The sequence below is a fragment of the Hemitrygon akajei genome, chromosome 8, assembly GCF_048418815.1.
Source record: "Hemitrygon akajei chromosome 8, sHemAka1.3, whole genome shotgun sequence".
Taxonomy (NCBI): domain Eukaryota; kingdom Metazoa; phylum Chordata; class Chondrichthyes; order Myliobatiformes; family Dasyatidae; genus Hemitrygon; species Hemitrygon akajei.
In genome coordinates, this window is record NC_133131.1 from 135,502,704 (window position 1) to 135,529,832 (window position 27,129).

The window sequence follows — 27,129 nt, forward strand, 5'->3', positions numbered from 1 at the left end:
TGCCTATTATAATAGGAAATAGATTTTGCAAAGTTTGTCTTTAATTTTAATCTGCTTCCACACATTACATAATGAAGACAGCTCTTGCAGGAATGAATCCTCCACCCGGTACCCCAGGGGAACTACCATCTCCTTCCTGCTCCCTGTTTTGGAAAATCATTATAGCTGCACCTTTACAGCTGTCAGCTGATCATCGGGTATAAGAAACAAATTGTGGCGCAATCTAAGTCATTGCTTATTGAAGACGCTCACTGCTGCTGGTTCCAAGGTGTACACATGCTCAGCACATCATGGCACGCATCTAATCTGGAGCTGGAAGCCATTTTGTGTTATGTAGCTTTAGATGTTACTGAAGAAAATGGAAACTGTTGAAACCAATCAACGTTTTATGCTGCTATTGAAATCAGAAGCATGAAACGGGTGGCCAGTGAAGAACTATTTGCAGGTAGGATGGAAAAATCGAAAAGGGAAGCATTCCCTGTGGAAAAATAATATAGACTGTGGAATGGATCTCTTGTTTGTTGTTTCATAATTCTAATGAACTCCATTTTATAACTTGGAGCCAAGTGTTTGCATTTCTGGGCTGTAGAAATCAAAGACGAGAAAAGAACAATGATGTCCAACAGTATTTCACCAGATTCAGTAGACTCAAAAGGTTTTCCTCACTTGAATCCTTTCATATGACTTTTGTAGAAATCTGTCTCTTAATGTGGATTTGGGGGAATAGGTGTGGCATGAAAGCCTTGTCTTGTTTAAAACTTACTGACAGATGTTCCCTCTAAGCTACGTGGGTTCATGGCTGCTTGTGCCTTGATGAAGGGTCTCAATTTGACACGTCGACTAATTACTCTTTTCCATAGATGCTGCTTTCCCTGCTGATATCCCCCAGCATTGTGTCTGTGTTGCTTTGGATTTCCAGCATCTGCGCATTGTCTCATGTTTGTTATTTAAAGAGCCTCGCAGTTTTCAGGCTGTGTGTTAAAAAAAAATTTAAAAATTCCTTCTCAGAGCAATGGTTGGTCCATGCTTCTGTGTAGGAAATTCAATGGAATGTTGATGTGATAGTCAGTTTCTATAGGATATGTCTAATTTCATTTTGCATTTTGAAATCTTTTCCCACTTGTTAAATACTTTGTTTGGTGGGTGCAGACTGGGAGGAGGAAGTTTAAAGAAGATATGTTTTTGCACAGAGAGTTCTAGGCATCTGGAATGGGCTTTCGTGTTAGTAGTGAAGATGGATACAATAGTAGTATTTGGATAGATACATGAATATGCAGTTAAATAAGACCATGGACAATATGAATTTAATCTCATAAATTCCAATCACAAAGGAGGTTTAGCCTGCAATTAAGGTCTCTCTATCCCACTGAACCTCAGCTCACAACATCTTATCCAGCAATGTAATTGCTGTTGGGCATAAAACAATTGGGGAATGTTGTCCTTCTGTTCTAGTCAAAACTAATTGATGATGCCCAAATGGAAAATTACTGATAAACAAATCCTTAAATAAACATACAATAAACCTGTTATGACGTTTATGAGCAAGTACAAATTCCCAGATGAATGAGAAAAGCATTTTTTTTCTTTTTTCAGAGTATTTTTCTAATTCATGTATGGGATGAAGTCATCATTGGCATGGCTGCAACATCTGCTTATCGCTACTTGGCCAGAATTAAATGAAGGGCTTACTTTCATGAACCAAACACATTGATGTGGAGGCTATACTGAGTATTAATGGCAGGTTACCTTCTTTAAAGGACACAGTGAGCCACTATGGATTTTACATTATGCCAATAGATTCATCATGAATTTTATTCCTAAATTAATTCATATTTCAAATATTGAATTTGAAATCTGAACTTACTCTTTACAAGTTCATTCATGCAGCAACCATACTTGTGTGCGACATTATCATTTGACATATTCATCAACTGTTCCAGTGTTCTTCTGTTATAATGTGTAACATAATATTTTGCATTTTCTCATCAAAAGAGACAGGTTGCACTCTGCAAAGCAAGCACAAGCCATATAAAAGCCTCAGTTTTCTATTTGCACAGACGCTGTGGATATAAAATGTGCTTTATCATAGATCTTTTCAAAACATGCTTCAATCTCTCGAATGCATTGCATTTCAAATCTAATTCCTGATGCTGTAGGACAAACCGTTTAGATTCACAGATTTCAGCTTTATAGATTTCCACCTAAGTATGTTAAATTTCTTGTGGAAGCTGGATTCATTCTGATAAACATCAAGATGTAAGCATTATATTTCAACTTTTAGCTGCATCCCTGACACTGTGGATATTTTTGTTTGTCAGAATATGATTGGTATTTTCAGACTCCTGGCTGTACATCTTATTTCTGAGTACACGGATGTACACTGAGCACAGTTCTATTTCTATATTTCGGCCTTCAGTAAATAAAGCATTACCCAGCAATGGAAACTTTGTCTTCCATTGATGTGTTTGATATGAATAAATGTGGTGAATATACATAAAATACAACAATGCATTTGATACAAACCATTTGCTGTCTTGAGAAAAATAAGCCCTATTTCATGATAATTAGGTACCCTTGTGCTGTAAACAATATGGCATAGGATGTCTATATTGCTGGGGAGTATACTGTAGATCTGTGAATTCAAAATTGCTAATTCTTACTTGCAAGTTTACTGAATAATTGGTTTGGTATTGTTTTATTATTGTCAAAAGAACTGAGATACAGTGAACATTTTAGTTTTGCAAGCCATCCATTTAGATCATTTCAAGCACAAGTATTTGAGGTTGTACAAGAGAAAAGCAAGTTAGAGTTACCAAAAAATTGAAGTTTAGGTAGACAATAAGGTGCAAGGGACATGACCAGTAACATTATGAAATCAAAATATCACCTTAAGTGCAAAGGAGGTCCATTTAATAGTCCTATAACAGTGGGATAGAAGTTGTCCGTAGCCTGGGGTGGGGGGGGGGGGGTGCAAGTTTACAAGGTTTTATATTTTCTTTCCAGTGCAAGTGGGAGAAGTGAGAATGGGGTGTGGGGGGAGTTTTTGATTATGCTGCCTACTTTTCTGAGGCAGCAAGAAATGTGGACAGAATCCATGGAGGGGCGGCTAGTTTTTGTGACAGACTGTGCTGTGTCCACAACTCTCTGAGATTTCTTGCTGTCTTGAATAGAGCAGATATTATATACTATGCTGTGATACAACTGGATATGATTCTTTCAATGCAGCACCTGTAAACATTTGTGAGAGTCAATGTGAACATGTGGTTGGACCAGAACAGGCTATTGGTGATGTTTATGCCTAGAAACTTGATACTCTCAACCATCTTCAATTCAGCCCTATTAATAGACACAGATTTGTGTGCTCCCCTCCATTTCCTGAAGCCAATCAACAGCTCTTCAGGTTAAGTGCAAAGCAGAATGGATGTTCCAATACCTCCTCTTTATTTTAGTATTTCCGTTTTCCTTTCAGTATTTGCTTAAATGTTCTTTAAAACAGTGACTACAGAGAAACATAAAGCTAAAGCACTGCAGATGCTGGAAATCCAAAAGAAAGCTAAAAGTGGTGTGAATACTCAGTATGCCAGGCAGCATCCAAGAAGGGGGAAGCAGATCTTCTGAGTATTCATGGCACACCATGTTTTTGCTATAAGTGCAGATAGTCAGGGGAGTGTGTGTAATGCTGTTGGGCAACATGTCAGCTTCATTTCATGATGTTATTGGTCTAATTCCTGCATTAGGTGTTTCAGCTCAATTAACTAGCACATGCCTTCGTCGCAACACATCTGTTGGAACCCCTTTCTGGATGGCCCCAGAGGTAAGTAAGAAAATTCAGAGGACAGCCCCCCACCAGCATTGTTACCTAAACTTCGAGTGGTACCTCCCCCACAATTATATTCTTTCCTTATTTCTCCACTGTTGTGATTTGCTTCTTGACTATGTTAATTTTATGTATCTATATGATGGTAAAACTGCAGTAACAATACAAAATGGTAAAAAAAAGACATTCCCTCGTAGGCATCAGTTAGTTTAGTGACTATAAGTACTATCCAACTGAGCCCTCAGGGCTAGAATTTGGATTTACACAGTCAAACTCTGTGTTGGTCTTAATACGTTCAGCTTTTGTAACATTGGTGGAGTTTTAAGGAATTGTGTAACAAACAACCAAATGTGGAATAAAAAGATTAGATTATTTGTGATTACAATAGAAGCTAGGATCCAGCAATGCCATTTGTTACACTTCTCTCAACAGATCACATTTTTCATGAAAAAGTGGAGGGTGATTAAATCTTACTCATTTCTATGGGATTTACCTTGTAATTATGATCTGTAACGTTCCAAATGTCATTGCATCGGTTTTCCTTTTAAAAGAGTGTATTTATGAAAAGTGTTGCCAATTCCCCGCACCTCCTGCGTGCATCACTTTGACTTCCTGACACACCTCCAATCATCAATTTTGCTAATTTGTTTAAAATAGCACATCAAGATCATAGAGCACAGAACATATTAAAACATGTTTTCTATGTCAACATGATGTTAATTTAAATTGCTTCCAACTGCTTGTACAAAGTCTGTATCCCACTATTCCCTGCCTGTTCATGCATCATTTTAAGTGCCTCCTAAATGCTGCCGTTGTATATTTTTCTACCACCTTTCCCAGTAGTGAGTTCCAGGCATCCACCACTCTTTGTGTAAAAATCTTACATACCTCTCATGTTAATGGCATTCCCTTTAGTATTCTGGCATTTCTGACTATTTCCTGTCTATGACTCTCATAATTTTATAAATTTTTGTCAGGTCACCCCTCAGAAAACAGTTTATGTTTGCCCAGACTTTCCTTATAGGTTATTCTCTCCAATCCAAGGGCATCATTGTGGTGAACTGTTTCTGCACTCTCTTCAAAGTTTTCTATATCCTTCAAAAAATGTGGCAATCAGAAGTGTGCACATGCTCCAAACGTGGCGAAGCCAAGGTCTTATTCAGCTGCAATACAACTTCCCAATTTTTATATTTAATGGCCCACTGATTACTGGAAGCATATGCCATGTCATCCTATCCATTTGTGTTGTCACTTCAGGGATCTATGGATGTGCACCCAAGATCCTTCTATATATCAAGCTTCCAACAAGCACTTCCATTTACTGGATACAGTAAAGGTCTCAGCTCTGATCTTTGTTGATCAGCTCTGATCATTGAGCACAGACCTCCAGCTAGAAGAGCACTCCTCCATCACTGCCCTCTGTCTTTTGTAACCAATTGTGTGCAGTTCTGCTCACCTAACTATAGGAAGGATATCAGTAAATTGAAGTAGTGCAGAGACGATTTACTAAGATGTTGCCAGGTCTTCAGGAGTTGAGTTACAGGGAAAGATTGAACAGGTTAGGACTTTATTCCTTGGAGTGTAGAAGAATGAGGGGAGATTTGATAAAGGTTTACAAGATTATGAGAGGTATAGATAGAGTAAATGCGAGTAGGCTCTTTCCACTTAGATTAGGAGAGATAAATACGAGAGGACATGGCTTTAGGGTGAAAGGGGAAAGGTTTAGGGGGAACATTAGGGGGAACTTCTACACTTAGAGGGTAGTGGGAGTGTGGAACAAGCTGCCATCTGACGTGATAAATGTGGGCTCTCTCTTAAGTTTTAAGAATAAATTGGATAGATACATGGATGGAAGAGGTCTGGAGGGTTATGGACTGGGTGCAGGTCAATGGGACTAGCGGAATAAAGTTTTGGCACCGACTAGTAGGGCCAAACGGTCTGTTTTCTGTGCTGTAGTGTTCTATGGTTCTAACTTACCATGGATCTCATGTAACTTAATATTATGCACTAGCCTACCAAGAGGAAAATATGTCAAGTGCTTTACTGAAGTCCATGTAGACAACATCCACTACCCTCGTCAATCATTACCATCACTTCTTCAAATAAGTCAGACAAAGATATGAGACGCTGCCACCATTATATGAAACCATGTTTTTATTCCAATGTGAGTAAATCATGTTCCTAAGAATCTTAGGGTCATAGAGTCAAAGAGAAGTACAATGAACAGGCCCTCTGGTCCATCTAGTCCATGCCATGCCAAAACCATTTAGACTGCCTACTCCCATTGACCTGTACTGGAACCATAACCCAGTAAATCGAGCTTACATGCACCACTTGTTCTGGCAGCTCATTCCACACTCTCATAACTCTCTGGGTAAAAAAGTTTTTTCTCATGTTCCCCTTAAACTTCTCACTTTTTACCCTCAACTCATGACCTGTGATTGTAGTCCTACCCAACCTCAGTGGAAAAGGCCTGCTTGCATTTATTCTATCTATACCCGTTAAATTTTGTATACATCTATTAAATCCACTCTCAACCCTTTACATTCTAAAGACTACAGTACTAACCTATTCAATCTTTCCTTATGACTCTGGTCTTCCAGACCTGGCAACATTCTTATAAATTTTCTCTGCACTCTTTCAACTTTGTTTACATTTTTCCTGTAGGTAGGTGACCAAAACTGCACACAATACTCCAAGTTAGGCTCACCAATGTCTTGTACAACTTCAACATAACATCCCACCTTCCATACTCAATGTATTGATTTATTAAAGCCAATGGGTCAAAAGCTTTCTTTATGACCCTGTCTACCGGTGATGCCACTTTCAATGAATTGTGTATCTGTGTTCCCAAATCCCTTTGTCCCACCACACTTCTCAGTACCCTAACATTCACTGTGTAAGATCTACCCTGGCTGGTCTTACCAAAGTGGCAAACCTTGCACTTGTCTGCATTAAATTCCATCTGCCATTTTTCTGCCCATTTTTCCAGCTGATGCAGATCCCTCTGCAAGCCATGATAGCCTTCTTCACTGTCCACTACACCCCCAATCTTGGTGTCATCTGCAAATTTGTTGATCCAGTTAACCACATTATCATCCAAATCATTGATGTAGATGACAAACAACAAAGGACCCAGCACCAATCCCTGGGGTACTCCACTAGTCACAGGCCTCCAGTCAGAGAGGCAACCAGTTACTACCACTCTTTTACCTTAAGCCATGAGCTCTGTTTGTAGTCCCACCCAACTTCAGTGGAAAAAGCCTGATTGCATTTACCCTATCCATACCCCTCACAATTTTGAATGTCTATCAAATCTCCTCTCAATCTTCTATATTCTAAGGAATATAGTCCTAACCTATTCAATCTTTCCTTATAACTCTGTTCCTCCAGACCTGGCAACATGCTTGTAAATTTCCTTTGTACTCTTTCAACCTTCTCTACATCCTTCCTGTAGATAGATGGCCAAAACTGCACACAATGCTCCAAATCAGGCCTCAACAACATCTTATACAACTTCAACATAACATTCCGTCTCCTGTATCCAATACGTTGATTTATGAAGGCCAATATGCCAAACAGGCTTGGCCTGTGGCAAAGAATTCCACAGATTCACCACTGTTTGCCTAAAGAAATTCGTCGTCATCTCCATTCTAAAAGGACACCCCTCTATTCGGAACTAGACAGGAGCTACAGGGATGTAGACACCCCTAAGTTGCAGGAGAGAAGTAACTAGGTGACTGTCAGGAGAAGTATGAGAAATGCACAGCCAGTACAGAGTACATCTGTGGCCATTCCCCTCAATAATAAGTATACTACTTTAGATACTATTGAAGGGGGCAACCTACCAGTGAGCCACAGTGACCGGGTCTCTGGCACTGATTCTAGTGCTGTAGCTCAGAAGAGCAGAAAGGTGAAGAGGACTGCAGTCGTGATAGGAAATTCCATAGTCAGAGGAACAGAGACAATGTTCTGTGGGTACGATAGAAACATCCAGATGATATGTTGTCTCCTTGGTGCCAGGATCAGGGATGTCTCGGATTGTATCCATGGCATTCTCAAGGGGGAGGATGAGCAGACGGAAGTCTTGGTCATATTGGCACCAATGACCTAGGTAGACTACTGAAGAGAGTTTTGAGGGAGCTAGATAGAAAGCTGAGAAACAGGACCTCCAGAATAGTAGTCTCTAGATTGCTGCCTGTGCTACGTGCCAGTGGAGGTAAGAATAGAATGATTTGGTAGCAGAATGCGTGGCTGAGGAACTGGAGGAGGGGTGGGGCTTCAGATTTATGGTTCATTGGGATTTCTTCTGAAAAAGGTATGGTCTAAGGGACGGATTACACCTGAATCCAAGGGATCCAATATGCTTGTGGGTAGTTTGGCTAGCGGTGTTCAGATGGGTTTAAACTAATTTAGCAGCGGATGGGAACTGGAATGATAGTGCTGAATATGAGATAGTTGGTTTACAAACAGAGGAAATGTGTTGTGTGACACCTAGCATGGAGAGGCTGATGATAGGGCAAAATTGCAGTCAACAAGATGAGTTGAAATGTAAAAAGGTGGACAAAGTTGAAAAGGGTGAGTACAGGGCTGAAGGTATTATATTTGAATGCACATAATGTCTTTTGAATTGCTTCCAGAAATTCCAGCCATTGCTGCTCTGCTGTCATCCTGCCGATGTTCTTTTCCAATCAAATCTGGTGAACTCCTCTCTCATGCCCCTGTAATTCCCTTTACTCTACTGTAATACTGATACATTTAGCTTTAGCTTCTCCTTCTCAAATTTCAGGATAAACCGATCATATTATGATCACTTGCACCTAAGGGTTCTTTTACCTTAAACTTTCCAATCAATTCTGGTTCATTGCACAACACCCAGTCCAGAATAGTTGATTCCTTAGTGGGCTCAACCATGAGCTGCTCTAAAAAGCCATCTCGTAGGCACTCTAGAAAATTCCCCCTCCTGGAATCCAGCACCAACTTGATTTTCCCAATCTACCTGCATATTGAAATCCCCCACGATTATTGTAACATCACCCTTTCGGCATGCATTTTCTATCTCCGGTTGTAATTTGTAGATCACATCCTTATTACTAACAGGAGAAAATCTGCAGACGCTGGAAATCCAAGCAACACATACAAAGTGCTGGAGGAACTCAGCAGACCAGGCAGTATCTAGACAGCATCTAGGATGTCCTGCCAAAGGGTCATGGCCTTGACTGCACTCTTTTCCCAGACGGTGCCTGGCCTGCTGAGTTCCTCCAACATTTTGTGTGTGTTAAAACCTTATTACTGTTTGGGTTTTTTTAAATACATCTCCCATCAGGGTCTTTTTACCCATGCAGTTTCTTACCTCTATCCACAATGATTCAACACCTTCCAACCCTACGTCACCTCTTTCTAATTTGATTTCATTTTTACCGACAGAGCAATGCCACCCCCTCTGCCTTCCTTCCTGTCCTTTTGGTATAATGTGTATCCTTGGACATAAAGCTCCCAGCTATTATCTTCTTTTAGCCATGATTCAGTGATGCCTACAACATTGTACCTGCCAATCTTTAACTGTTTATGTTTATCTATCTTATTTCATATTGTGTGCACATCCAAATATAATACCTTCAGTCCTGTATTTATCTTTTTGATTTTGTTCACCTTTTACATTGCAACTCGTCCTGTTCAATCCAATTTTTCTCTATCAACAGCCTCTCCTCACTATACATTGTCTCTATGGTAAACCAGTTACCTCATCTTCAGCACTAATATTGAGTTTCCTGTGATACTTCTTGCATTGAAATATACACAGCATGGGACATTAGTTTCACCATGCTCAACCTTTTGATTCCTAACATTGTCTGAGGTCTTACCAACATTTGCCTCCACAGTTTCTCCACTAAGTGTTCTGGCACTCTGGTTCCCATCCCTCTGCAGCTCTAGTTTAAACCTCACTGTGGAGCATTAACAAACCTTTCTGCTCAGATGTTGCTCGTCTTCCAGTTCAGGTGCAAACCATCTCTTCTGTACAGGTCCTACCTTGTCTGTGATCCAAAAATTATATGCCCTCCCTCCTACACCAACTTTTTAGCCATGTATGAAACTCTATAACTTTCCTAGTTTTGGCCTCACAGGTAGCAGTCCTGAGATCACAACCATGGAGGTCCTGCCCTTTAACTTAGCACCTAACTCCCTGATCTCCCTAGGCAGAACCTCATCACTCATCCTACCCATGTCATTGGTAGCTACAAGGACCATGACTTCTGGCTGTTCACCTCCCATTTAGGAATGCTGAGGACTCGATCTGAGATATATCGGACCCTGATACCCAGAAGGAAACAATCCAGCTTGGAATCTCGTTCTTGCCAACAGAACCTCCTGTCCATTCCTCTAACTAACTAACTAATCTCCTGTCACCACTGCATGCCTCATCTGCCCCCTTCCCTTCTGAGTCACAGTGGCAGTCTCTGTGCCCCCCAACCCCCCAAGAGTATCCAAAGTGATATACCTGTTGTTGAGAAGGTCGGCCACAGGGATACTCTGCACTGGCTCCTTAACCCCATTCCCCTTCCTATCTGTCAGCAAGCTTCCTGTGTCCTGCACCTTGGGTGTAGCTACCTCTCTATATGTCCTCACTATCCCAAATGATCTGGAGTTCATCCATTTCCAGCTCCAACACCTACCAGTGATTGCAACTGGACGCACTTCTCACAGTTGTAGCGGTCAGGGCCACTGGAGGTCTTCCTGCCTTCCCACAACCCACAAGAGAGCATTCCACTAAGCTGATTCTCATCTCTGTTGCCCTAGCTGAGCAGATATGAAGAAGGGAAGGAAAAAAAATACTTCACCTTGAGCTTTTCTTTCCTTTGCTTTCTCTGACTGAAGACTCACTTCGCTGAAGCCTCGTGATCACCACACTGATTCTGTCCACTCCGACGTCAGCCACTGTGATGATGGCAGAGGTTGATAGATTCTTGATTATTTAGGGCATGAAAGGGTATGGGCAGAAGGTGGGAGATTCAGGCTGAGAGGGAAATGAATCAGCCATGATGAAATGCTGGAGCAGACTTGTGGGCAAAATGGCCTACTTCAGCTCCCCTATCTTATGGATATCCTTCCTATAACAGAGTAACCATTACTCCAGATGCATCCTAAGTATAGTTTTATAAAGCTGCAGCATAACTTCTTCACTTTTGAACTCAATGCTTTAACCAGGAAAGGCAACCATGCCATCTGTAATCTTAACCCGTGTAACCACTTTCGGGGAGCTATGAACTTGGCCCTCAAGATCCCTCTGCTCATCAATACTATTAAGGATCTTGTCCAACAGTGTACTGTCTCTTTACATTTGACCTTCCAAGGTGCAACACTTCACATTTGTCCAGGTTAACTCCATTTGCCATTTCTCCACCCATATCTGTAACTGATCTATATCCTATTGTATTCCTTGCTAGTGTTCTATGCTATCTACCTTACTGCCAATCTTTGTATCATCTGCACACTTACTAACCCACTCTTCTACAGTTCTATCCAGGTCATTTATATACATCACTAAGAGCAGAGGTCTCAGTACAGATCCCTGTGGAACACCACTAATCACAGACCTCCAGCTAGAATAAGACCCTTTGACCACAGCCTTTTGACTTCAATGGGCAAGCCACTTCTGAATCCAAATGGCCAATTCACCATTGATCGCATGCACCTTAATCTTCTGTATCATCTTCCCCTGAGGGACCTTGTTACTCACCTTACTATAACCCGTGTAGACAACATTCACTGCTCAACCTTCATCAATCACTCTCATCACCCCGTCAAAAAACGCAGTCAAATTAATGGGACATGACATACCCCACACAAAGCCATACTGGCTCTCCCTAAATAGGCCACAGTTTTCCAAATGCTCATAAATCCTATCACTAAGAATTATCTTCCATAAACTTCCCTACCACTTACGTGAAACTCACCAGTCTATAGTTTCCAGGATTACTCCTGGTTTTCATCTTGTATAATGGAACAACACTGCTCCTTGGTAAGTATACATGTCAAGTACGCATTAAGGACATCACCCACATCCTCTACATCCAAGCAAATATTTCCCCCTTTATTCTTAAATGTTTCTACCCTCTTCCTTGTTATCCTCTTGCTGGATTATGTATAGAATTACCTGGGATTCCCTTTAATCTTACTGGTCAAGCACTTTTCATCTCCCTCCTGGCATTCCTAATTCCCTTCTTGAGTTCTTTTCTGGCTTCTTCATAATCCTCAAGAGCCTCTATTTGATTCTAGCTTCTTAAGGTTTACATAGGAAACATAGCTTTTCCTTTTTCTTCTTGACTAAGTTCATCACCTCTCTGGGCATCCAAGGTTCTCTTACCTTGCCGTCCTTGTACTTCCTTCTTACTAGAACATAACTGTTCTATACTCCTTGCATTTGGCCTTAAAATGCTCTCCACATGTCAGGTATAGACTTGCCCCAAAAAAGCTGTTCCCAATGAACATTCCCTAGTTCCTACCTAATGCCCTTAAAATTCACTCTACTGCAATTTAATCCTCTCCTGCAATGTCCATACTTATCCTTACCTCTAGCTATCTTAAAACTAAGAGAGTTATGGCCACTGTTCCCTAACTGCTCATTGACTGAATGGTCAGTCATCTGGCCAGGCTCATTACCTAACATCAGGTCCAATAGAATCCGTCCTCTTGTTGGACTATCTACTTGTTGATTTAAGAAACCCTCCCTGATGCATCTAACAAATTCTGCCCCATCTAAGCCTCTTGCACTAAGAGGGTCCCAGTTTTTATTAGGGAATTTGAAGTCCTCTGACAACAACGCTATTGCTTTTACACTTACCCTTACTCTATCAGCATATCTGTTCCTCAGTGTCCTGGTGGCTATTGGGGAAGGGGGGGGGGTGGTCCATAGTACAGTCCCATCAGAGTAAATGCACCCTTCCTATTATCCCTATCGACTCAATGGACAAGCCCTCCATTATGCCCATTCTGAGTTCTCACCACTGCCACAGGTACTTTACCCTCAGTCCACAGGAACAGCCAATGCTTGCATTGATACTTGCCAGTATGCCAGGTTCTCTCAAAGTTTTGGCATTCAGAGGGTGCACTTATTTCCTTACAGAGATATCCTTGGCAAACTCTTTTAGAGAACCTCTGGATGTGCCCTCCAGAGAGGTTAAGTGGCCCCTCTACACAAAGAACATGTTTCCTAAAGCCATGTCTTTAGTCTGTCCTGGTTCCTTTTATCCCCAACAATTACAGTATGTTCTTTTCCTATTTATTCTTTGGCAACACTACCCTGTAGCTAGAATAGCGTTGCTGATATGGTGCTCTCTGCAGAGGCTGCACCACATTGAACAATTGTGAAGACTCACAACACATCATAGGAGAACACCAGACAGAAATGGACAATGTCAGTTTCACAGCAGTTTACACCAGGAAACCTGACAAACCTTCTTAATGCAGCTCAAACTTAATATTTTTACAATACAGCTGTCACAAACAGCACCAAGATTACCTATAATAATGTTTTAATGTTTACAAAAGTATAGAAGAATTCTATACAGAGTACTGATGAAGGGTCTTGGCTGAAAGTTCAACTGTTTATTCCTCTATGTAGATGCTGTCTGACCTGCTGAGTTCCTATAGCATTTTGTGTGTGTTGCTGTAGAAGAATTTCTAAGCCATTGAACAGCTAACTAATCAACAGCTAACTTGTTAATGCCTATTATATATGTTGTAAAGCTAAGATTTTCAGAATGTGAATTGTGATTTTATAAATAACTCTTTCTTACTTAATGGTAACACTTGACCAGTACCGTCAGTATTTACTGGTAACACAGAATACGTGTTTGATTTCCTAATTATCAGGTCATAGCTTGTGAACAGCAGCTGGATTCCAGTTATGACGTACGATGTGATGTCTGGTCCTTGGGTATCACAGCCATTGAGCTGGGGGATGGTAACCCACCACTAACAGATTTACATCCAATGAGGGCTTTGTTCAAAATTCCAAGGTATGTAATGGTGCTTGCCAAGTCTGAGAAAAATTGCTGTTTCATTTCCCAACATTGCAGTAGCCTGGAAGTCCTGACAACAGTACAGAAAGATTGTTTTTCGCTCTGATTTTCCTTCACTGTCATTGAAAGTTTCTTCCGTTTACTTAAATGCCAACCTTAAAATCAATAGTATTTAACATGACGTGTAGTTTTTCTTGAGATATGCTATGGTGCGGAACTCAGCAGAAAAAGTATATGGTCTGTCTCCTGTTCCTTTGTTTAATTTCTATTCTGCAGCCTAACACATAATAAAATATCTGGGAGATTTGAAACTGTAAAAGAAGAAAACTCCTACTAGTATCCTAAACTGTAGTCAAGATTTGATTTTTTTTTTCTTTTCAGTGAGGCTGTAGCAGTCTTGTTCATTTTAATGTAACTGTATGTAATGACTTCTTCTATTCCTGCCAAAATTCATTTATCTTCCACTATGTTCAGTTTCCTCGGGTATCTCCAGCATCATGACAAATTCAGAAATGTCACTTGTGTAGCTGAACATACTTGACACGGAGTAGTATATTTTCCATGACATAAAAGTGGAAGAAAGCTTTGGAAAGAATATTGTTATTAAAATACATAAAATGCATTGAATAAACTAGTTTCTAGTAAAATAAATTAAAAGTGCTACTAATTACATCGGCAAACTTTTCAGATTTTGCCTTCATGATAGCACAATCTGAATAATTTTACAATAAAATTGTCATAAATGATGAACTTTAACATCTTTATTACTACTGCTGACAATATTTGTGATTTTCCAGATGACTAAATATTAAATTTTAACATTATCGCCATATGATTTTACAAGGACAAGGAGAACTGCTTTACTGAAACAATGCAGGTCTTATTTTTCTTATAGTGTTGCATTCACATATATAATTCAGTTTCTACTTCAAACTAAAGGATAAGGAAATAAATTGTTAAATTGCTGGTTATGAAGAAATTCTGCAGTGGAATTATGAATGAATACACTTTAACAAAGCTTAGCATTCAACACAATCATAGCCTTCGTTCTAATGAAGAAACTCCAAAACCTGGGACACTATACTTTCCTGTGCAACTGGATTCTTGACTTCCTCACCAGGTGACTACAATCTGTGTGGATCCAAAGTAACATCTCAGCATCACTGACAGACGGAACCGGTGCAGCTCAAGGATGCGTGCTTAACTTTCTCTACACCCATGATTGTGTAGTTAGGTGCAGCTTAAATGCCATCTATAAATTTAGTGATGACACAATTATTGTTGGCAGAATTTGGTGATGAGGGGGCACACAGGAGCAAAATAGATCAGCTGGTTAAGTGGTGTTGCGACAACAATCTTGCTTTCAATGTCAGAAAGACCAAGGAATTGATTATGGACTTCAGGAAGGGGAAATCAAGGTAACCACACACCAGTCCTCATCAAGGGATCAGAAGATGAAAGGGTGAGCAGCTTCAAGTTGCCAGCTTTCAGCATTGCTGTGGATCTATCCTGGCCCTAACATATTGATGCAATTACAACAAAGGCAGGACAGTGGCAGTATTTCATTAGGAGTTTGAGGAGAATTGGTAATTCAAGAGTCACCAAAGACTCTTGAAAATTTCTATAGGTGTACTGTGGAGAGCATTCTAACTGGTTGCATCACCATCTGGTATGGAGGGAATCAGAAAAAACAGCAGTACTTTGTAAATTCTGACAGCTCCATCGTGAGCACCAGCACCCCAGCATCCAGGACAATCTTCAACAGGCAATGCCTCAGAAATGTGGCATCCATCACTCAGGACCCCAATCATCAAGGACTTCTCATTACTACCATCGGGGAGGAAATACAGGAGCCTGAAGACACACACTCAGTGTTTCAGGAAAAGCTACTTCCTCTCTGCCATCAGATTTCTGAATGGCCAGTGAATCAATGAACACTATCTTAGTACTTTGTCCACTCTTTTTGCACTACTTCTTAATTTTATTTTTTATATTTACTTAGCGTAACTTATAGTTTTTCATTATTATGTATTGCAATGTAATGCTGCTGCAAAACAACAAATTTCGTACATACTCTTAAACCTGGTTCTGATACCGAGTAACAGAGTATGAGTCATGTGACCATCAATTATGTAATCAAGACAAAGAAGTCTTTAGTAACCACTGTGCTGCACAGACTCAATAAAACAATAATCAGCTAATTAAACGGATGTTGCCCTGTATGGACAAAGTAACAGAACAAATTTACTGTTTTATAGTTTTGCTAAGTATGGCAGCAGAAACATGTGGTGACATGTTTATTCTCTAGTAATATATTTTATTTTGAACTTTGAACAAAAATCACAATTGAGGCAGCTCATCGAGAGTTCAGTATTAATTCATTCAAGGGCAATGTCAGAAAGGACGCCACAAGTCTGAATTGCTAGCTCAATTGAAGATTCCAAAACTGAGATAGATTTTTGTTTAAGTAAAGACTTAAGGACAATGGCTTAAGGCTGGTAGATCAGAGTTAATTAAATTGTAGAAAAAGCTGGAGAATTCAATTCTGTTTCCCTGTTCGTCTGTTTCAATGGTCAAAGCACACCTTGTGTACTGCATCCTGCTCAAAAACAACAGTGACAGTAAAGATCTTCTAGCTGAAAGGAATGAGCTACCAGTGAAGATAGAAAAATAATGAAAGGTGATATGAAAGAGATAATCAAATGAAAGGATTATAAAGAGTATTGAAAAATAAATCTGAAAAAAATATATAATGACAATTGACTATAAAGTTAGTGCAGACATCAGGAAACTTTCCTTTGGATAAAAGATAGCTGGTGGACTTAAATTAGAATGATAATTCTGAAAAGGCTAGGTTCATTGAGAAAAAAATTTGAATGATGAAAAAATCTTTTGGATTGGAAAAAAAATGGACAGCACAGCCTCCCATTTTAATCTACTATTTTCCCCTTTGTCTCAAAATACCATCCTGGCTATAATTTAAAATTAGCATTATGCAGATGCTAGAACCTTAATTCTAAAAACACAATGTAAAACCCATTCCCTTACCTCATCCTTTCCAACCATCAATGGACCCAAAGAGTCCTTCAGGGTGAAGCAGTAATTGACTTGCACATCTTCCAATCTTGTGTTCACAGTATAGTCTCCTCTACACTTGAGAAACCAAACACAGATTTGGAGACCACTTTTCAGAGCACCTGCTCTCAGTGCACAAGGCTAACCGTGAGCTTCCTGTTTGCCACTATTTTAATTCTGCATCCCACACCCATTCTGACTTTTGACCTATGACTTTTCGATGAATCCCAATGCTAGTTTGAGAAATAGGACTTCATTTTCCATATGGGCAATTTGCTGCTATCTGGACCCAATATCAAATTGTACAATTTATTGACATCTCACTTTTTTGTGTTTGTACCAAAACTGATCAGTTCTTCCATGTGATAATCTATGTAACATTAATTCAGTTTGTGTCTCTTGTCAGACACCACTTGCTCTGCTGGACATTTCCACTGGGCTCCTTTTTGTTTTAAGTTTTAGCAACAATTCTGATTGTATTTCAGAGCTTTAAAATTTCTCTTCCTTTGTTTTTTAACCCTCTGTGTCTGTTCTCCGGCTGTTTTCTTTCCAAATGTATGTGCCATCACTTGGATAACTCTAACCTCTCCCTATCAGAGATAATCTTTATCCTGTCCACCATCTGACCCCCACCACATACCTCCCTGCACCTTTTAACTGACCTGTTTTTCTCTCTTTGATCTCCATTCATTTAGATGGAGATGTGATAAAATTTTTACTCCTCATTTATGTGAAGGATGTAAGAAATAAAGTCAGTTCGATTAAACATTATAACTCTGCTTTTCTTCCCATTGATGTTGTCTGAATTGCTGAATATTTCCTGTATTTCCATTTAATTTTGTTAATCTTAGTTTTCTCTTGTAGTCTGAATGGTCTCTCTCTTTTTGCCTGACTATCCTTTCACTGTAGTACAAATGACTGCCCTCGCTAAACTGAATAGTGTCCCTCTTTAGGTAAATTGACTTCCCGCTTTAATCTGAATGGCCTCCCCCGCTTTGGACTGAATGACTGAAATCTGTCTTTACACCTGAATAGCTGTCCTCTTTTTATGATCAATGACTTACTCTTTAGTCTAAAGGCCTGCCTCTTCCATAATCATGATGTGTTCACAGCACAGTGCTTCCGAAACCAAGTACCCTGTTGATCTGCTTTGTGCCTTCCTTTCATCTACAATGCCTTCAATTTCTTGCTTAACTTCATCCTCATTTCAATCTCTGTAAGATTTTAAGATTAGCAGCCCGCAACTGTCACAGCTGAACTGGGGTCCGGAGTGACACTTGCCCAGCACAATCCTCGCTGATTTGATTTGACACAAAACAATGCATTTTACTCTATGTTTTAATGTACATATGACTAATAAAGCTAATCTAATCTTAAACTGCTGTAAAACTGTACCGGGACATCTACTAAGAATTCTCAGAAGTGATTTGATGGCCTCCGTTGGTCAAGGCGGACCATGGATGTTGTGTACTTGCAGTGGAAGTCGATACATCCCAGGGCAGTACGATATGGAGGGCAAGCTGCTGTCCACGCAGCAGGTTCCCCCTCCCATGCAGCTGCTGAATCTAAAGGAACAGCAAAGACCGATACAGTTTAGAACCAACGGTGTCGCAGGAGTTGCCAATCAGCATGGAACTCGCTGTGGGACAACCTTAGGGGCTCTGGCTCTGTACGTCTCCTTGCAGTTTACTCCAGAAGTCTTCCCCATGAGTGGGTATAGGTACAAAGCAGTGGAGGTTTGAGATTAGAGCTTTCTTAGACATTAGCTATCCTCCAATCCTTTGGTACCTCACCTGTTGCTCAGGATGATTAAATACCTCTGCTAGGGCCCTGCAATTTCTGCACATGCCTCCCACAGGGTCCGCAGGCTCAGTGGAAATTTTGACATGATTAGACTGCTTGGGAATTATGGGAGCATCGGCCAATCCGTGATCAGGAGTGTGAGAAGACGAGGCTCGCTCAGGTTCACTGATTGGGTACATAAGGCATCGATTCGCAGCAGATTGCCATTTGAACAATGGCCAAACAAAGCTTGTATGTGCCTGTCAGAATAAAAGGTAAAGATAACAGGTGCAGGGAAGCTTGGTTTTCAAAAGATAGTGAGGCCCAGGGTGAGAAAAAGAAGGTGCGTAGCAGGTCTAGGCAGATAGGAACAAGTGAGGAGCTTATGAAATATAAGGAGAACACTTAGAAAGAAATCAGGTGGGCTCAAAAACAAGCGCGAAGTTTCCTTAGCAGACAAGGTGAAGGAGAATTCTAAGGGATTCTACAGATATCTGAATTGCAAAAGGACAGCAGGGACAAAATTGTTTCCTTGGAAGATCAGAATTGTAATCTATACATGGAGCCAAAAGCAATGGGGGAGATCTCAAGAGGATTTTTTGCATCTGTATTTACTCGGGAGATGGACACAGAGTCTATAGAACTGAGGCAAAGTAGCGGCGAGGTCATGAACCCTATACAGATTACACAGGAGCAGATGCTGCTGTCCTGAGGCAAATTAGAGTGGTTAATTCCCCGGGGCCTCAGATCCTGTGGGAGGCAAGTGCAGGGACCCTAGCAGAGATAGTTAATTGTTAACAACAGGTGAGGCAGCAAAGGATTGGAGGATAGCTAATGTTGTTTTTGCTGTTTAAGAAAGGTTCTAAAAATACACCAGGAAATTATATTTTGGTCACCCTGACATCAGTAGTGGGAAGTTTATTGGAAGGTATTCAAAGGACCAGATTCTGGAGTATGAGAATAGACAGGGATTAGCAGTATTCAACATGGTTTTGTATGTGGTAGGTCATGTCTAACCAATCTTATAAAGTTTTTCAAGGAAGTTACCAGGAAAGTTCATGAAGGCAAAGCAGTGGATGTTGTCTACATGGACCTTAGCAAGTCCCTCATGGGAGGTTGGTCAGGAAGATTCAATTGCTCAGCATTCAAGATGAAGTAATAAATTGGATTAGACACTGGTTTTTTGGGGGAGCCAGAGAGTAATAGTAGATGGTTGCCTCTCTGACAAGACTCCCATGTTTAGTGGAGTGCCACAGGGATTGCTGCTGGATCCATTGTTGTTTCTCATCTACATCAATGGCCTGAATGATAATGTGGTGAACTGGATCAGAAAATTTGTGGATGCCATCTCCATTGTGGGGTGCAGTGGATAGTGAGGAAGACTATCAGAGCTTGTAGTGGGAAATGGACCAGCTAACAAAATGGGCTGATAAATGGCAGATGCAATTTAATGCAGTAAGTGTTAAGGGTTGCACTTCAGTACGGCCAACCATGGTAAGTCTTACACAGTGTTCGCACACTGAGGAATGCGGCAGAACAAAGGTATTTGAGAGTACAGGACCTGAGCTATCAGGAAAGATTGAATAGGTTATGACTTTATTCCTTGGAACGTAGAAGATTGAGGGGAGATTTGATAGAGGAATACAAAATTATAAGGGGTATAGAAAGGGTAAATGCAAGCAGACTTTTTCCACTGAGGTTGAGTGGGACTACAACTTGAGATCATGGGTTAAGGGTGAAAGCTGAAATGTTTAAGGGGAACATGAGGGGTATCTTCTTCACTCAAAGAGTTGTGAAAGTGTAGAATGAGCTGCCAACTCAACTGGAGCATGCATGCTCAACTTAAACATTTAAGAGAAGTTTGAGAGGGTTATGGAGGGCTGTGGTCTGGGTGCAGGTCAGTGGGAGTAGGCAGCTGATATGGTTTAGCTTGGACAAGATTGGTTGAAAAGCAGGTTTCTGTGCTGTACTTTTCTATGACTCTAACTCTATAGCTACTTGCAGACAATGACTTCATGATTAACAATCCTCTTCTGTCTTCTTCCTCTCCTCAAAATAAAGGCCACAAACACCGTGTTTGTTTAACGTCAGTTAAAGGTATTGTGAAAATTATATGAAAGCTATGTCCTAGGCTACAACTAAACTTAACCATGGAAGTGTGCAGGCATCATTGAACCTGAGTTGTCCTCAATAGGCAATAGCAAACAGGCCATTTGAAGTATTTCACACTGTAGTAATAAATCAAAGATTAACACTTATTCACCATCTAAAATATGTGCTAAATGGAATAGTTAACGTTGCAATGTCAGAAGTCTATGGATAGCAGGGGTTCACAACCTGAAGCCCATGGACCTCTCAGTTAATGGTTGAGGTCCATGGCATAAAAACATTGGAAGCCCCTAATGTTTCATTAAGATCATATCAGAGCTGTTTAAAATAAAGCAATTCTACGATAAGAACATATCATTCATTGGTGCTGGCAGCAAACTATTTAAACTGCAGATAAATCTGATTGGAGATTCATAGACTGTCACCTGCAGTCACATTCTAAGGACACACATGAGCAATAGTATCTTTGGCACTATGTAAATGTATATCGAAAGGCTTTTATGTCTGTATGTTTGGCACGTAGAAGATGACAGAAAGTGAAGTATAATTTCACTAGGAACTAGGTCGTTCATGCTTTGTGGTTGATTAGTTTTCAATGATGATTTGAAAGATGTTATTTATAATTGCATTGTTCTTGATTTACCTACTTTCAAAGCACTAAAATATATTTATGCTTCTTTCCTCAGAAGTCCACCTCCAAAACTGCACCAACCAGAACTATGGACAGAAACCTTCAATGATTTCATTGCTAAGTGAGTACAATCATTAGTTCTGAATAATCTGCATAGATGTAAAATGACATATTGTAGGAAAGGAAATACATTGTTATAATCCATGCAGGATGCTGGACAACGTGATGCCCTGTGACATAAGAGGGTGATGTGCTCTCAAACTAGTGACAAAACATCCTTTGCTCCAAGTATGACCTAAACATGCAAATCAGTGTTCAGAAAACATTTGTAGACATTTTGTAGGTCTCACCACCTTAGGAAGATTGCTGAATACTGAGATTAAAATTTTGTTTTGTCTGTAAGATACTGGAACTTCTTTCCTCATGATTTATGCCACAAATTGTACTCCGGTACTTATGGTATTTGCTCACCTGAGGCTGAATAATTAATCTAACTTATTACACAAAATAGTAAATAGCACTTCAGCTTCAACTGTGTCAAAAATTATGACAGCCTGGAGTTAGTCTGTTCTCACTGCTTCAAAGTTCATTTATTTTTAATGCTTTGTTCATGTTAAGAACAACACAGTTATACTATGTCTTCGGGCAATGAAACTTTAAGTGTATGCATCTATAATCTATCATCAATCTATATTTGCACAATACTCTTTTACCAAGATCTCCATAGATACGTCAGCTCCTAATGTTCACAGTAAGCAATCAATAACTGAAAGCTGTTGTGATGAGTAAGACATAATTATAGATGAACTCTGCTGTTTAACAGCACTGACAGAATGCCTAACTGGAGGAGTGAATGATCATTGCACCATGGTTCTGAGTGCTTTGCTCTGATATTTTTAAAAATGTAAAATTATCTATTTTTGGTCATCTGTTGAAATAGGATAAATTTAAGAGGATTACTTCCATCTTTTATATCCCTATCACAAATGTTTAAACATTGAGATCAAACAAGACCGTAAGATATAGAAGCAGAGTTAGGCCATTTGGCCCATTGAGTCTTCTCCACCATTTCATCATGACTGATCCATTTTTTTCTCAGCCTCTGCCTTAAATATACATAAAAAATTGGCCTCCAGAGCTGTCTGTGCCAATAAATTCCACAGATTCACAAGTTACTGGTGAAAGAAATTCCTCCTCACCTCCATTCTAAAAGGATGCCCCCCTATTCTGAGGCTGTGTCCTCTGGTCTTAGACTCTCCCACCATAAGAAACATCCTCTCCACATCCACTCCAAGGCCTTTCACCATTCAACAGGTTTCGATTAGGTCACCTCTCATTCTTCTGAATTCTAGTGAATTCAGACCCAGAGCAATCAAATGCTCTTCATATGACAAGCCGTTCAATCCTGGAAGGAACCATTTTTGTGAACCTTCTTTGAAACCTCTCCAGTGTCAGTATATAGTTTTTAAATAGTGACAACATTTGAGATTCCTTAATTGACAGTCAAGCATTCTGAACATAGAGGATGTTAACGATCTATGTAAATACAAGTCAATTCGTTTTTCTATCTGCCCAACTTCCAATCCATATCACTAGTAAATACTATGAATCTGAGAATAACATTGTCTTGTCTTTATGCCAGCCTTGCTTTGAAAGCTGTGAAGTTGTGTGGTAAATGAAAATCTGAGTGACTAATGAGACTGGATCCTTCCTGTTACTTGTGAAATTTTGTGTTTTAAATCAGATACAATTCTTAGTTTTTGTTTTACTTTTTTTTATTTGTAATTATCCAGCAACTGGTTACTCCACAATATTAAATAATTTCTTTTGTGTCTATGAATTTAGGATAGTTGCATATTATATTTGTGTGTTTATATATCACTCATTGTAAATTGGTGTTAATGTCCAAAGCCAGTTCTTATTCTTCTTTCCTTCTGGAAGAAGCTTCAGGAAGAGCTTGGGCTATTAGTATCATCAGTAGCAGACTGTTTCCTAGCATGACAGGAGTGATCAAGTCAAGTTTATTTTCATTTAACTATATACATGTATATAACATTTATAACCATATAATGTATATAGAAATGAGATGTTTCTCTGAACCAGGGTGTAAAGCACAGTAGTACACATAACACACGATAACTTATGAAGGCAAGGATAAAATCTACAGATGAATCACAACAAACTAAAGTACATTAACATTAAATTTTGCACGGTATGAAGCAGATTAACAGTGACACTTCAAATACAATGCAGCAGGGAGTTCAGAAGCCTAATGGCCTGGGGTAAGAAACTGTTCCTCATCCTGACTGTTCTTGTTTTTATGCATCGTAGTCTCCTGTTTGATGGTAGTAAGTCAAAGAGGATGCTGGATGGATGGGCGGGATTCTTAACAATGCTGAGGGCCCTACATATGCAGCGATATATAAAAAGGGATATTTGCTAGAGTTTAGAAGTTGAAAGGGACTTAACGAATCCTATAAAACTCAGTCTTAAAGAGATTACATAGAAGAAAGAACAAATAAGAAAAAATTTGCAGATGCTGGAAATTCGAGCAACACACACAAAATGCTGGAGGAACTCAGCAAGCCAGGCAGCATCTATGGATAAAAATACAGTCGATGTTTCAGGCCGAAATCCTTCAGCAGGGCTCATGGAAGAAAGATACTCCTGGTAGTGGGGAAGGCGAAAATAAGGGGCCACAATTTCATTGCTTGAGATACTGGTAGGCCACTTAGAACTGAGATGATGAGGAATTTCTTCACCTAAAGTGTGATATACCTGTGGAATTCCTGACTACAGAAGTTTGAGGTTAAATTATCATATATATTCAATAAAGACCTACTGTAGATATAGTAATAAAGGTTTAAAAAAATCAAGGGATTTAGGGTGAAAAGAGGATTAGAGTAAAATAAATTGAATGATTAGTCACAATCATGTTAAATAGCAAAGCAGATTCAAAGGCTCCTACTCCGAATTACTTTATTTTTAATGTTTCTATATTTTGCTTCACTTCCCACTAAATAGGTTCACTTGAGTAAAATGCAAAGAAAGATCAGAAGGCAATTCAAAATGTTTGAGCATTAATGAAGTTCACTGACCTTCTCAACCTCCTGACTGGGATTGAACAGCTGTGGCAGTGTCTCCTGGTGCTCGCGGGTGGAGGGGACTCAGCTTGGCATTCTTTAGCAATCCCACGTTCACTGCAGGCTGATGTCTATGGGAAAATTCCATTCTGGTTGCTGAACATACTTAGTGGCTTCAATGCAAAGCTAGTTTTGTCCAACTCCTTTGCCTCAAATCTTGTAATCTCTTTTATACCTCTCCCGTGAAATATTGAGCCAGGGCTTTTTTAGCTGCCAATGTGATGGTAATTATGATCAAATATCCATATTGGTTTCTTTACAGGAGATGGCAAAATTCCTTCAGTAATGGCAGTAATCATTTAAATATTGATTAATAGGGTCACTGCACATCAAAAAGCATCTTACTTCTTCTCCTCTAGTTTCTCTTGTTATCTCCATTAAATAGGTTGATGGGGTAATTCTGCAGCCAAATCTAACCCAATGCCCATGAGCCTTAAATGTCCTGCTGCAAAGTTTTGACCCAAAACAACAATTCCTTTATTCCCATATCATCTTCTCAACCCATTTAAGATTATTTGTGGCTCCAGTTCTATCATCTACAATCATAGTGGTGGAGTCAGAGTGTAACAGAGTGCAGAAGGCAGCCCTTCAGCTCAACTGGACCAGCCAGTACTTATTACTTAGGACTGCACCAGTAGCTGTTTACTGTTGTACATTTAACTATATGTTGTATATGCACTTATGTAAACTTGTTCATCTACAGAATAATTTATCTGTTAATATTATTGTGTTTAATATTATTTTGTGTTCTGTAAGTTGTACATGTACAGTGTTTTATACCTTGGTGCATGGGGAATGAAGTTTCATTTAGCTGTGTACATGTATACAGTCGAATGACAATAAACTTGGACTGGTCCATGCCAACCACAGCATCCTCCCTGCTAGACGTAGTTACCTGCATTGAGCCCGTAACCCTTCAAGCCCTTCCACTCAATACACCCAAGCAAATGCCTCTTCAGTGTTGCAATTGCGCCTGCCTTGACCACTTCCTCAGGTAGCTCATTCCAGATATTTACTACCCTCTTTGCAAAGTTGTCACCTCACAGGGCTCCTAAGTCTCCCCGCTCTTAGCTTGTGTTCTTTAGCTTTGAATCTCCAACCCTGGAAAAAAGATGATGACCATCTGCCTTCTCTGTCCCCCTCATAATTTTATGTACTCATTCTGCTGCATTCCAGGAAATTAAGATTTTGTTGTGCCAAGCTAATTAAATTAGTAGTCACCCTCTCAGCTTGATGATCAGTCCTATAAAGGGGTAACCAAAACTGTATATAATACTCCAAGTGCAGCCTCACTGATGATATATATAACTGCAACATAATGTCCTTACGCCTAAACTCGATGTCCTGACTATGAAGGCTAGAATATTAAACACCTTCTTTATTGTCTATTTCCATGGTCACGTTCAACAAACTTGTGCACTTGTATTACTAGGTCCCTCTGTACCACAATACTAAACAGTGTCCTGCCATTCACAGTGTTGGTTCTACCTTGGTTTGACTGTCCAAAGTGCATCACCGCACACTTAGATAAGTTGAAGTCCATTTGCCATTCCTCCGCCCATCACCCTAAATGATCACGATCTCTTTCCAATTCATTGCAATCTGCTTCACCATCAACAAGCCTTCCTAATTTAGTATCATCATCACATTTGCTTATCATGCCATGTAGATTAATATCCATATCATTTAGATAAATAATGAATAACAGAGGTTCCACCATGGACCCCTGGAGGACCCCACTAATCATAGGCCTGTGGTCAGAGGATTGACCATCAACCGTCAACCTCAGCTTCCTTTCATCAAGCTAATTCTGAATCCACATTACTAATCCCATGTCAACTAACCTTTCAGATCAAACTGCTGTGTGGGACTCTATCAAAGGGCTCACTGAAGTCCATATAGATTACATCCACTGCCCTACCTTCATTATCACTGTGTTACCACTTTGAAAGGCTCCAAAAATTTGTCAGGCATGATCTCTCATGCACAAAATTGTGCAAACTAGTCCATATAGGGCTTTGACTATCCAAGCAATAGTAGGTCTTGTCCCTCAGAATTCCCTCTAGTAACTTCTCTAGAACTAAAGGCAGGCTCAGCAGCTTGTAGTTCCCTAGCCTGTCCTTCTACACTTTTTGAATAAGTGAACAACTTTCTCCACTTTCTAGTTCTCTGGAACTTCACCAGTGGTGAGCAACAAACCAAATATCTCTACAAGAGCCTTTGCGTTTGCTTCTCTGACCTCCTATAAGATCTGGGGTGCATTTGCTCAGGCCCTGGGGATTTGCCCACCTTAATGCACTTCATGCTGCAAATACCTCCTTCCTTGTAATATGCAAATGATCCAAAACCTCATTACTTATTACTGTTAATTCTTTAACATCCATGATATTTTCCTTAGCAAATACTGAGTAAAAATAGATGTTAAAACCTCCTACAAATCCATAAATAGGCAAACCGGATGGTTAGTCCTTAAGAGAGCATATTCTCTCCTTAGTCACCCTTTTACTGTTAGTATAATTTAAGAACCTCCTGGGATTATCTTTAACCATG

General features: G+C 39.9%; 1 protein-coding gene across 1 annotated transcript in view; it reads left to right on the top strand.

Moving 5' to 3' along the window:
• Positions 1–27,129, top strand: part of myo3a (myosin IIIA) — a 404,249-nt gene that overhangs the window by 141,824 nt on the left and 235,296 nt on the right. The window contains exons 6-8 of the mRNA XM_073055309.1: positions 3,738–3,814; positions 13,691–13,836; positions 21,492–21,557. Coding sequence (XP_072911410.1) covers positions 3,738–3,814; positions 13,691–13,836; positions 21,492–21,557 — 289 coding nt within the window. The remainder of the gene's footprint in view (positions 1–3,737; positions 3,815–13,690; positions 13,837–21,491; positions 21,558–27,129) is intronic.